The 13257-nt window shown below is 49.0% G+C and overlaps 1 protein-coding gene across 4 annotated transcripts in view; it reads left to right on the top strand.

Annotated features, from left to right (window-relative positions):
- The window catches only part of SMC6 (structural maintenance of chromosomes 6), a 103748-nt gene that overhangs the window by 41346 nt on the left and 49145 nt on the right, over positions 1-13257 (top strand). For all 4 annotated transcript variants that reach the window (XM_050950670.1, XM_050950669.1, XM_050950671.1 and 1 more), the window contains one exon: positions 4525-4685. In XM_050950670.1, coding sequence (XP_050806627.1) covers positions 4525-4685 — 161 coding nt within the window. The remainder of the gene's footprint in view (positions 1-4524; positions 4686-13257) is intronic.

The following is a 13257-nucleotide window of genomic DNA, read 5'->3' as shown; positions in this document are numbered from 1 at the left end:
GGGCCATGCTGGACTCCAGTCTTGCAACGGCCAGCTTGCCCCCACAGCGGTTTCAGACTATAGTCTCGCTTATACAACAACTAAAAAGCTTCCCAACAACTTCTGTCCACACCTGCCTCGGCCTCCTCTGTCACATGGCTGCGTGCACCTTTGTTACGAAGCACACGAGACTGCACATGCGTCCTCTCCAGACTTGGCTCGCCTCAGTCTACCGTCCACGCAGGAATGCCATAGACATGATAATCATGGTTCCACCAAGCATTCTGGGCTCCCTTGACTGATGGCTGACACCCTCCCTGGTGTGTGCCGGTCGTCCGTTCCATCCGCCACAGCCCTCGGTGTCTCTGACAACAGACGCTTCCTCTCTCGGCTGGGGTGCTCACTTAGGGCACCTTCGCACCCAGGGTCTTTGGTCTTTTCAGGAGCTGGCGCTTCACATCAGTGTCCGCTAACTGAGAGCGGTCCGACTGGCGTGCCGGATCTTCCAGCATCACCTACAGGGCCGTTGTGTTGCATTTTTCACAGACAGCACAACGGCCATGTATTACATAAACAAGTAGGGAGGGACGCGATCTTCCCCCCTTTGTCAAGAGGCGATGCGACTGTGGGACTTCTGCATAGCCCACTCGATAGACCTAGTAGCCTCCTTTCTCCTGGGAGTCCGGAATTCTCTTGCGGATCACCTGAGCAGATCCTTCCTGTCCCACAAGTGATCCATCTGTCCGGACGGCCTCCTTTTGGTATTCCAGAAGTGGGGCTTTCCCTAGATAGACCTCTTTGCCTCCCGAGAGAACATGAAATGCCAGATGTTCTACTCCCTGCAGGGTCGCTCCCCAGGCTCCCTCTCGGACGCATTCCTAATTCCCTGGGAAGGTCGTCTACTTTATGCCTTTCTGCCCTTTCCCCTAATCCACAGAGTCCTGCTCAAGCTCCGCAGGGACAGGCTAATCCTGATCGCTCCGGCGTGGCCGAGGCAGCACTCGTACACCATGCTGCTCGATCTATCTCTAGTGGACCCGATACCTCTGCCGCTCTACCCGGACCTGATAACACAGGACTTCGGCAGACTTCACCACCTGGATCTGCAGTCCCTCCTCCTGACAGCATGACTACTGTCTGGCTAAACCAATCCGAATTGCGCTGTTCCACCCCAGTGCAACAGGTTCTCCTGGGAAGCAGAAAGCCTTCCACGCGGGCGACATACCTCACCAAGTGGAAGCGCTTCTCCCATTGGTGCGCCCAGCGTAACCTTACTCCCGAAGATGTATCGGTCCCAATTATCTTGGACTACTTATGGTACCTCAAGGAACAGGGCCTGGCGCTCTCTTCGATAAGGGTGCATCTGGCCACGATTTCCACCTTCCATCCTGGGGAATCCGGCAGTTCGATTTTCTCTCACCCTATAGTTTCCAGGTTCCTTAAGGGCTTGGAACGACTCTACCCTCCGGTTAAGCGCCCTTTCTCTACCTGAGATCTCAACCTTGTATTAGCTAGGCTCACGGGCCCTCCCTTTGAGCCATTAACCACATGCTCGCTGCTGTACCTGTCCTGGAAGACAACCTTCCTCATTGCTATCACCTTGCCCAGACGAATATCGGAGCTTCGTGCTTTGATGGTAGACCGTATACGATCTTCCACAAGGACAAGGTACAGCTGTGGCCGCACCCGGCTTTCCTTCCCAAGGTGATCTCTGCCTTCCACGTTAATCAAGACATTTTCCTACCAGTCTTCTTCCCGAAGCCGCATACATTGCGCCGGGAACAACAGCTACATACCCTGGATGTCCGCCGGGCCCTCGCCTTTTACATTCAGATAACCAAACCTTTCAGACGCTCGCCTCAGCTGTTTGTAGCGGTCGTGGAGCGCATGAAAGGCATGCCTATCTCTTCCCAGAGACTCTCATCCTGGGTGACGTCCTGTATCCGGACATGCTACGACTTGGCCCGCATTCTGACTGGCCATCTCACCATTCACTCTACTCGGGCTCAAGCCTCGTCTGCCGCTTTCCTGGCCCACGTTCCCATCCAGGAAATATGTCGCGCAGCTACCTGGTCTTCCGTCCATACTTTTGCATCCCACTATGCACTGGTCGAACAGTCTAGAGACGATGCCGCCTTTGGCTCAGCGATGTTAGATTCCGCAATGTCTCGCTCCGACCCCACCGCCTAGGTAAGGCTTGGGAATCACCTAACTGGAATGGATATGAGCAATCACTCGAAGAAGAAAAGATGGTTACTCACCTTTGCAACTGTTGTTCTTCGAGATGCGTTGCTCATATCCATTCCACACCCGCCCTCTTTCCCCACTGTCGGAGTAGCCAGCAAGAAGGAACTGAGGAGCAGTGGGGCCGGCAGGGGTATATATCCGGCACCATAGCGGTGCCACTCCAGGGGGCGCCCTGCCGGCCCACCTAGTGTTGCTAGGGTAAAAATCTCCGACAAATGTGCACGCGGCACATGCACACCTAACTGGAATGGATATGAGCAACACATCTCGAAGAACAACAGTTACAAAAGTGAGTAACCGTCTTTTGTAGACTTAGCACTGAGTCCCATTGGGTCGATAGAAAGATTAACCTAACTAATCTATACAGAAGCCTCTGGGACCCCATAAGATTGGGTCCCTAATCCATGAACTATTGGAATTCTTTTACAAAACTTTTCTTAAACATAATATGAATTTATTCTCATACTATAGAATTAGAATTTATAATCCCTATTCCATGATGAGATATCTTTGAGCTATAATTTATCTTAATTAAAACTATCTTTAGATTGCTTTTTTTTTAAAAAGCATTTTATCAAAAAAATCAGATTTAAATAAAAGATCCATTTTTTTTTAAGTTATTGATTTTTATCCACCCTGGTTCAAAGAGACCCATTGCTGGCAGTTGTCCGTTTCCTAATGTAAACTAAGCTTTGAAAAGCAGTAATATCTGAGACCTCCTTCCCAACCCCCCAAGAAGTTCTGGTTCATAGCAAAATAGATGCAAGTTTACAATGTAATATGGCAGGGGAAAAATGCTAATAGGATTAGTTCTGTCTGTACTGCACTTAACATACTGCTCCCAGTTCTGGGCATCTTAATTTCTGACAGATAAAGAAAATTGCAGGGAATTTGGAGAGAAGCAAGAAAACAGATTACGGGGCAGGAAATAATGGCCTATAAGGAAAGAAACTAGTGTTACAAGTATTTGATTAATTTCTTTCTTCTGATAGATATTGCTTGGGTAAGTAACAGGACACAGTCCTCTAAGGTTTCAGAATAGCAGCCGTGTTAGTCTGTATCCACAAAAAGAACAGGAGTACTTGTGGCACCTTAGAGACTAACAAATTTATTTGAGCATGAGCTTTCGTGAGCTAAAGGCCACTTCATTGGATGTATGCAGTGGAAAATACAGTAGAAAGATGTATATATTTGTCTACATTTAAAATGCTGCAGTGGCACAGTTGCACTTCTGTAGCGCTTCAGTGAAGTTACTGCCTACGCTAAGGGGAGGATTATCCCATTGATGTAGGTAATTCTCCTGCCCGAGAGGCACTGTCTACACTGGAGGTTAGGTTGATTTGAGTGCGTCACTCAGAGATGTGGATTTTTCACATCTGAGTGACGTAATATGAACCTCAGGCCTAGTCTACGCTAGAAAATATATGTTTGAATGGTGTGAAGATCAGAGAGAGAGAGGATTTGTTTTAAGTCATTAGAAGGAGATGTAGCTAAGGGTATGTCTACATTTAAACATGTACAGTGGCACAGCTGCAGTGCTGCAGCTACACCAATGTAGCGCTTAAGTGTAAACACTACCTGCACCCAAGAGTGGGGTGCTCCCATTGGTGTAGGTAATCCATCTCCCCGAGAGGTGGATTCTTCCATTGACCTAGCACTGTCTACAGTGGTGGTTAGGTTGGCATAGCAACATCTCTCAGGGATGTGAATTTTTTACACTCCTGAGAGACGTAGTTATGTTGATATAAGTCCCCAGTGTAACCCTAAGAGAAATGGGATGGCAAGCATACTGGGCTTGGCCTAAAGAAAGCTGAATCAATTTTACCGAAGGTGTTTTGATTAAACCGGTGCAACTTTTATATGTAGGCAATCGTGTAGTTGTGGAGTATTTTTCCAAAGGAAACAGGGAAAAAGTCATTAATTGAGAGATTTAAAATGAAACTGTACAAAGAATACTACCAGATGGATTCAGTAGATGATCTAAGGGTGTATTCCATCTTGAATATCATTATTTTTGTCATCTTAAGACCCTTTAGTAGACTCATTGGTCCAGGTAACTCTTAAGTAGGTTGTTTTTTATTCGAAGTGTAAGGGACTTAGACTTTTCTTAAGTGTCAAATCAAGTTCTTAAATCTTAAACTGAGTTTTCTTACTGTTCCGAAAGCAAGAAATACCACGCCTGAGTTTGGTAGAAGTCAGTGAGAGCTTTGGGTGTTCTAAGGATCAGAAACATAGATAACATTTCAAATTGCTAGCCACTGAGAGTACTTTTTATGAGAAAAAGCCTATGTTTTTCAGAGTAACCCAAAGGCTCGTGAAGTAATGCAGAGCAAGAGGCCTCCAAAAAACTGTAGAGAAGCTTTTACTGCTGAGGGTGATCAAGTGTTTGAGAGACGTTATTATTCATCTGATAATACCAGGCCAAAATTCCTAAGTAAAGACGTGGAAGCAGAAATAAGGTTAGTGTCGTATTGCTGAAGTGTAAAGTATTCTCTCTCAAGGTGATACAAGTAACATCTTTTGCTCTTTGTCTTTCTACTCCTGTTCGAGGGGTTCAGGAGTGTTTTAAAACACAAAATCTAAAAAGAACTCTACCTTCTGCATTGTAGAAAAAGGTACCCTTCTCTTCAGTTCACCTTTCTTTTCCTCGACTTAACTCCATGACAGTGTCTGCATCACACTTTTTTCTTGCCAAGTTTTTTTCCTCATCCAGACTTATTAAAATCACGTATCAATTTTCCAGAAGTACCTTTTGTAATAGATTCATATTTTTGAGTTCCTTCTTAATTGTTTTGAGCTTGTGGCATGTGGATGTGGCCCAAAAACATGGGATTTGCAGAGACAACATACTCTGAGAAATCCAGTTACCTTCCTTTCATTTTTGTAGCCTTGGTCAAAGAGCAAGCCTGAAATGAAAGGTCTCTAAAAATACTATGAAAATGGAGTAGTGTTTCGAAATTAGCCTCACACCAATTTCCCTTTGTTAAAAGATTTGTAGCTATTTTGTTAGGTCATGTCTACGCTACAAAATTAAGTCAAGCTAATTTATGTCGGCATACAGCTGCTGCAGTAATTATATTGCTTGTGTATGTCTACACTTCATTCCGTGTGTCAGTGGTGTGCATTCTCACCAGGAGCACTTGTATCATTTTGGGGCATTTTGGGATGACTTTTGAAAGCCAGTAACAGTCTATATAAGCTTTGCAGGGTCTGCACTGACACTGTGTCAACCTAACTGCATTGACATTGACTCTGTGCCTCTCATGGAGATGGAGTTAAATCGGCATAGTGGGGCACTTATGTTGGTGGGAGCAAAATTTTAGTGTACACACTTCCATTGTTAGATCAATGTAAGCTGTCTTGTGTTGACCTAACTGTAGTGTAGACCAGGCCTCAGTTCCAAGCATTTGGCATACCTACTGTCCCTGCCTGCAGGTATATGGGATCTTGGGGAGCAATTACCACACAGGTCGGGTGCCAATTAATTTCTTTATTAAAGGAAAAAGGAAGTGGTGAGAATTTAACAATGAAATACAATGGGATGGGGTGTATAGGGTGTTTACAATAGACAATGATGCGGGGGGTTCTTATTGAACAGTGTAGGGAGTTCTAACTGTGGAGTACAGTAAGTGGGGTTCAGCACAATGGGATACAGTACAGTCAATAAGCGTATCAAAAAGAAATGCAAAATAAAATGGTAGCTTCTATATAAAATGGTCAACAATCTTAGATAGAATGTATTAAGTGGTTAGTGGCCTTATACACGATATAACACAATGATATCAATGCAAATACAAAGTATATCAGAAAAGTGGAAGCAACCAATGGAGTGTTATAATTACAAGTAAAATGTGAAGGCTGTGTCAAGGAACAGGAACGGGGAGGGGAGTGAATGATTAGTAGCAACTGATGAGAGGAGAGTGCGGCTGGAAGCAGCGAGAGACTCTGAAGCCCTGCAGGGTAAGGACAATGGAGCAGTGTGATGGTGATCTTCGGTAGGGGAGCGGCAGCGGAGAAGTGTAAAGAAGGGCTAGAGAGAGGTTTAAGCAACAAGCGGACAGCAAAAACAAAGGAAAAAAAAGCGGCAAAGGGTTTGGGAAGTTTCACAGGGGGAGAAGCAGCAAGGGGTTTGGGAAGTTCGGAGGGTGATGCAGACGCGGTGGGGGGAAGCAGCAAGGAGTTGGGAAGTTCGGAGAGAGTGCAGATGCGGGGGGAAAAGCAGCAAAGAGTTACAACAGGGAGACACGGAGAAACACACAGGGGGAGATTGGAGCGGGGGAAAAATAGACACGGGAAAGTTCAGTGAGAGATCAGGACAGCGGGAAGACGAATTTAAGCAGCAAAAACCTTATCTATCTTAACGAACGACTAGGCAAAACAACAAATATCACAATTCTAAGCAAAACTATAACAAGCAACTATACGGTGCAACAAAACAGTAAACTATAACAAGGCAGGTGAACTTACAAGCTCTACAATCTTAACAAACTATGACTTATTAATCTAAAAAAACCCAAAACCTATGGTGCACCTTATGCTATGGGGAAGTTACAGAGGGCAGAATGGTATGTGCCCAGGATCCAGCTCCCAAGGAAGCCAAGGGATGGTGGCTGCAGTGGATACAGCTGAAAGCAGAGAGCCCCGAGGCAAAGCCCACAGGAGCAGAGCTTAGCAGCGGCACAAACTTATTTTTAGCAGTAAAGCGCCGCGGAGTTCGAGAGGTTTTAAGACACACTGCAAGGTTTAGCTTGAGTCTGTGTGCTGGGGAAACAGAGCCAGCAGCTAAAGTAATAAAATAAAAGTAGGGAAAGTTTTTACAGAGGGATTCTTACCAGTCCCCAAGGCAGCAGGAAAGGCAGAAACAGCAGCAACATTAGAAGAAGCAAGGAGGGCTCGGTACAGTCTCAATAATCAGGAGATCTCTGAGGTAGCAATTTGTTCTTCGTGGGGGCGGGGGGTTTAAAAAACCGGGGGTACGCTCAAAAATGAAACAAGAGCGGGGAAAGGACCCCCCAAAACCCCTGGCTGATCAGACCAGGCAGCAATGCAGGAACCTTTCTGATGTTTGTTTCAAAAATGTCTGTTTTTAAAGGCAAATTTAGGCAGTCTCCCGCCAGTAATCCTGATAGGCTCCCTCTGTCACAGGGGAGGAGGCACAGGGAAAAACTGCAGGTGAGCTCAGAGACATTCCTGTGCAGAGTCCTGTGCAATAGGTGACTCAAAAGCACATGAGGCCTGTGACTCATGCCCAGGATCTTAAAAACACAATAGGTCTTGCAGCTCTGGACATTGCCTGCCCTACACCGAGCCCAGGTTCAACGAGGTGATAACAGGACTAACCCTTTGAACAGGGCAGTGGTCCCATTTAGCACCCAGCACAAGTGGCCATCCCTTTGAGAAGGGCAATGGCTCTTGTTAAACAACTTAAGGGGCCCTCCCTTTGAGAAGGGCAGTGGCCCTGGTAAACAACTTAACAGCCAGGGAAGGGCGGCCACAGGAGGAGAACAAAAACAAAATGGAGTATGGGGACAGCTGTAAGAAACAAAATGGAGTATGGGGATAGCTGTAACAGACACCTACGTGCAACTATATGTAGTCATCTTGATTAGTCTTACTTTTTCAAAACAGCAAGCTTTAAAAGAAAACCAGCATTTATTCTTGAGAGATTTCAGAGGTGGTAGTAATAACCTTTTTGACCAACTCCAATTAGTACCATTAAAATACTTTATTTTGGGGGCTGAGCTATAATACAGATTAAGTGAGAAAATAGGTCACTGTTGAATTAAAAATTTATTGAAAAGAAATTTTCCTTAACTATTAACACCTAAGATGTTTAAAATTCTGTGAGTTCTTCTTCGAGTGCTTGCTCATATCCATTCCAGTTAGGTGTGCACGTGCCGCATGCACGTTCGTCGGAAGACTTTTACCCTAGCAACACTTGGTGGGCCGTCAGGGCGCCCCCTGGAGTGGCGCCGCTATGGCGCTTGATATATACCCCTGCCGGCCCATCCGGCCCTCAGTTCCTTCTTACCGCCCGTGTCGGTCGTTGGAACAGTGGAGCACGGCTTAGCTGATCTCCACCTCCCTAGCTATTCACTCATTTATATAGTTATTGTGTATATAGTTGGATTTTCTATAGTTCTAGTTAGTTCTGTTTTAGTAGTTCTTGTAGTAGTTATTGTATATAGTTAAAGAGGATCGGGGGTTAGCCCCTTCTCCTCACCCGGTACCGGGGCCCATGCCCGCTTCCCTGGCTTCAAACCGTGCTCGGCCTGTCATAGACCGATGCCCACAGGAGACCCTTACGACTCCTGTTTAAAGTGATTGGGCGAATCCCACCTTGCGGACAAGTGTTGAATCTGCAAGGCTTTCAAGCCCCGGACAAAAACGGAACAGGACTATGGCCTGAAGCAACTTTTGATGGAGGCAGCTCTAACTCCTCCAGCTTCGGCACTGACTGCGGCACCGAGGACAAGTGTCTCATCCGCACCGGAGTGCACAACTGCAGTGAAGGCTCCTTGGCACCAGCCTTCACCAGCCCAAGCTTGTGCTCGGCACCGCTCCCTCTCCCCAAGGAGCAAGAGGCATAAGACTCGTGCGGCCCCTGTATCTACGCCGCAGTCAGAGCATACAACCAAGTCGGACCACCCAGCACTGCTAACTGCCGCAGCACCGAAGACCTCTGCACCGTTGATTCCAGTCTCACAAGAGCCGTCCAGTCCGGTGCCTGTCAGCTCCCCGGCATACGCTGTGGTCGAGCTTGTCATGCCGTCCACGCCGGAGATTTTCTCCACAGCACGAGAACTAATTGCCTTGACAGAGCCCGAGCTGCCTCAACCCGCAGCACCGCCGGTGTGGATTGTTCAATCATTGAGCAAGCCCACCATGATGAGGCCATCTTCACCTGGTACATCGACCATCACCGGTCACGATCCAGGTCCCGCAGGCACTCTTGGTCCTGCCATCGATCCCGATCCTGACGCCTCTCGCAGTCCTGATACCACTCTCCATCTCAGTACTGGTATACTTGCTGCACCGCTCCAGATCCTGGTCGCCGTCCCGGTACTCTTGGCACCGGTCTAGGTCCCGACACCACCGTACCTCTCGCAGCCGATCTCGGCACGGAGATTCAAGGCACCAGTCAACCTCCCGGCACCGCTCTGGTCGCAGGTCCCGGTCGCACTCTCCGCACCAATACGACTCCCGGTACCATTCTCCGGTACCGCGTAGAGAAGGATCGAATGGACGCAGAGACCTGATCCAATCGGCCTCAGCTCCTCTGTGGCCTTCTCGTCATCCATCCCTCTCATCCCATGCGGACAGTGCTTCCTATGGGGATTCAGATATGCATACCCATGGCCCGGACCACGGACCTCATCAGTGGTCCTTTTGGACACCTTGGGCTTATGACCAAGCCCAAGGGGAACCGGCTGGCCCATCATGCTCTGGTCACTCAGAACATCGTGTGCCAGAGGCCACTGTGAGCAGACCTCCCCCGGCTGGTACAGAGGAAACCTGTACCCAAGCATCGGAACCACACGATCTTATGGCTCCGGAGATCCCCCAGGATCGGGAGTCAGTGCAGGACCCATTTGTCCCTGGGCTGTCATCCTCCTTTTCTCTGGATGAGGCAGTAGCGGGGACATCATCATCGGGCCCACCTCCGATTGACCTCAGGTCACACCAGGACCTTCTGCAGGATGTTGCCCAGAATATTAACTTACCGGTAGAGGAAGTTCCAGAGGTGGCGGACCCGGTGATAAGCATTTTGTCTGTGGAGACGCCAACTAGAGTGGCTCTTCCCTTCATCCGTTCGATCCAGGCTAGAGCAGACACTATCTGGCAATCCCCGGCATCCATCCCGCCCACAGCCAGAGGGGTCGAACAGAAGTACATGGTGCCTTCAAGGGGTATGAATACTTCTATGTACACCCCCCTCCCTGTTCATTGGTTGTACAGTCCATCAATGAACGGGAGTGCCATGGCCAACAAGTCCCTGCACCTAAATCAAGGGAGGCCAGGCGTATGGATTTGTTGGGACGAAAAATCTATTCCGCGGGAGCCCTCCAACTCAGGGTAGCGAACCAACAAGCCCTCCTGAGTAGGTACAACTACAACACCTGGGAGGCGGTGGGGAAATTTACAGAGCTGGTCCTGCAGGACTCCCGCCAGGAATTTACAGCACTCCTAGAGGAGGAGATGAGAGTTGCTCGGACCTCCCTACAGGCCTCGCTAGATGCTGCCGATTCGGCGGCTAGAACAGTCGCCTCTGGAATAACCATGCGATGTATATCATGGCTGCAAATGTCAGGCCTGCCACCTGAACTTCAACATACCATACAAGACTTGCCATTTGATGGACAGGGCTTGTTCTCACAAAAGACAGACCCCAGGCTGCAGAGTCTAAAGGACAACCGCGTTATTATGCATTCGCTGGGAATGCATACGCCACAGACTTAAAGACGGCCATTCCGCTCCCAATCTCAGCGCCCTTACCCCCCGCCAAGGCAAGACTTTGTCAGAAGACGAGGTCGTACCAACCGCAGACGTCAGTCTGGACCTCAAGGGGGTAACAATTCCAGTCCCACCAAACCAACAGCGGGACCCAAATGAAGCTTTTGAGGGTGCGCCCGAGAGCAGTGTACCAGTTGCCTCCCAGATCCCTTTCAGTTCTACAACCGCCTTTCCCCATTCCTCCCTACGTGGTCCCAATTAACTTCAGATCGTTAGGTCCTACGCATGGTGGAGCTTGGATACCATCTTCAGTTTGTTTCACCCCTTCCCTCCCACCCCCCCTCCTCGTCCCTCTTCAGGGACCCCTCTCACGAGCAACTCCTCCTCCAGGAGGTCTGGAGACTCCTTACAATCGGAGCTATAGAGGAGGTACCGGAGGAATTAAGGGGCAAGGGGTTTTATTCCCGATATTTCCTAATCCCCAAGGCAAAAGGGGGCCTCCGGCCTATGCTAGACTTGCGAGGACTGAACAAATTCATGAAAAAGTTCAAGTTCCGCATGGTATCCTTGAGAACCATAATTCCTTCCCTGGACCCCGGAGATTGGTACGCCGCTCTCGACATGAAGGACGCATATTTCCACATTGCAATTTACCCCCGCACAGACGGTATCTCTGCTTTGTGGTAAATCATCGACATTATCAGTTTACTGTCCTTCTCTTTGGCCTCTCCTCGGCCCCTCGGGTCTTCACGAAGTGTATGGCGGTCGTCGCAGCTTCCCTATGGCATTGTCGAATACATGTCTTTCCTTACCTCGACGACTGGCTTATTCGAGGGGCCTTCGAGGCACAAGTCATCAGTCATGTGACCATCATCAAGGACCTGTTCACGTGTCTAGGCCTGATAATCAATTTAGAAAAGTCCACTCTGGTGCCTACGCAGAGGATAGAGCTTATCGGGGCCATGCCAGACTCCAACCTTGCAACGGCCAGTTTGCCCCCACATCGTTTTCAGGCTATAGTCTCCCTTGTACAAAGACTTCAGAGCTTCCCAACAACCTCTGCCTGCGCTTGCCTTGGCCTCCTCGGTCGCATGGCTGCATGCACATTCATCACAAAGCACGCCAGACTGCGAATGCGTCCTCTCCAAACTTGGCTCGCCTCAGCCTATCGTCCGGGCAGAGACGCCATAGACATTTTACTCACAATTCCACCGAGCGTTCTGAGCTCCCTCGACTGGTGGCGAACGTCATCCCTGGTGTTTGCAGGTCTGCCGTTTCATCCACTGCAGCCCTCCACGTCCCTAACAATAGACGCGTCATCTCTCGGCTGGAGTGCTCACATAGGGCACCTTTGCACTCAAGGCCTTTGGTTGTCCCGGGAGTTGACGTTACACATCAGTGTCCGAGAGCGGTTCGGCTGGCGTGCCGAGCGTTCCAACGCCATCTACAGGGCCATTGTGTTGCAGTGTTCACGTACAACACAACGGCCATGTATTACATAAACAAACAGGGAGGGACACGGTCCTCCCCACTTTGTCGGGAGGCGATCCAACTGTGGGACTTCTGCATAGCCCATTCCATAGATCTAGTAGCCTCCTTTCTCCCAGGAGTTTGGAACACTCTCGCAGATCTACTGAGCAGATCCTTCCTGTCGTATGAGTGGTCCATCCGTCTGGACATTCTCCATTCTGTTTTCCGGAGGTGAGGATTTCCCCATATAGACCTTTTTGCCTCCAGAGTGAACAGGAAATGCCTCTCGGATGCTTTCCTAATTCCGTGGAAAGGTCACCTATTTTATGCCTTCCCACCATTTCCTCTCATCCACCGAGTTCTACTTAGGCTCCGCAGGGACAGAGCCCGCCTAATACTGATCGCTCCGGCATGCTGAGACAGCACTGGTACACCCTGCTGCTCGACCTTTCTCTGTCAGACCCGATTCCCCTGCCACTCTGCCCAGACCTCATCACGCAGGACTTCGGCAGGCTTCACCACCCGGGCCTGCATTCCCTTCATCTGACAGCATGGCTGCTGTCTGTTTGAGCCAATCGGAGTTGCGTTGTTCCACTTCAGTGCAGCAGGTGCTGCTGGGAAGCAGAAAGACTTCCACGCGAACAACATATCTTGCTAAATGGAAGCGCTTCTCTCACTGGTCCACCCAGCATGACCTTAGCCCACAAACTGTATCAGTCCCCATTATCTTGGACTATTTATGGTCCCTCAAAGAGCAGGGCCTGGCGATCTCTTCTGTAAGGGTGCATCTTGCAGCTATTTCCACCTTCCATCCTGGGGAAACTGGCAGTTCCATTTTTTCTCATCCCATAGTTTCCAGATTCCTCAAAGGCTTGGAGTGACTCTACCCTCAGGTCAAACGCCCTACCCCTACCTGGGATCTAAAGCTTGTGTTAGCTAGGCTCATGGGTCCCTCCTTTGAGCCTTTAGCCACATGCTCGCTGCTGTACCTGCCCTGGAAGACAGCCTTCCTCGTCGCTATCACCTCGGCTAGGCGATTCTCGGAACTTCAAGCATTGACTGTAGATCCCCCATATACGGTATTCCACAAGGACAAGGTACAGCTGC

Source organism: Gopherus flavomarginatus, chromosome 4 (assembly GCF_025201925.1).
Source record: "Gopherus flavomarginatus isolate rGopFla2 chromosome 4, rGopFla2.mat.asm, whole genome shotgun sequence".
Taxonomy (NCBI): Eukaryota; Metazoa; Chordata; order Testudines; family Testudinidae; genus Gopherus; species Gopherus flavomarginatus.
The sequence above is the reverse complement of the archived record's forward strand: the minus strand, read 5'-3'. Positions and strand labels throughout refer to the sequence as shown.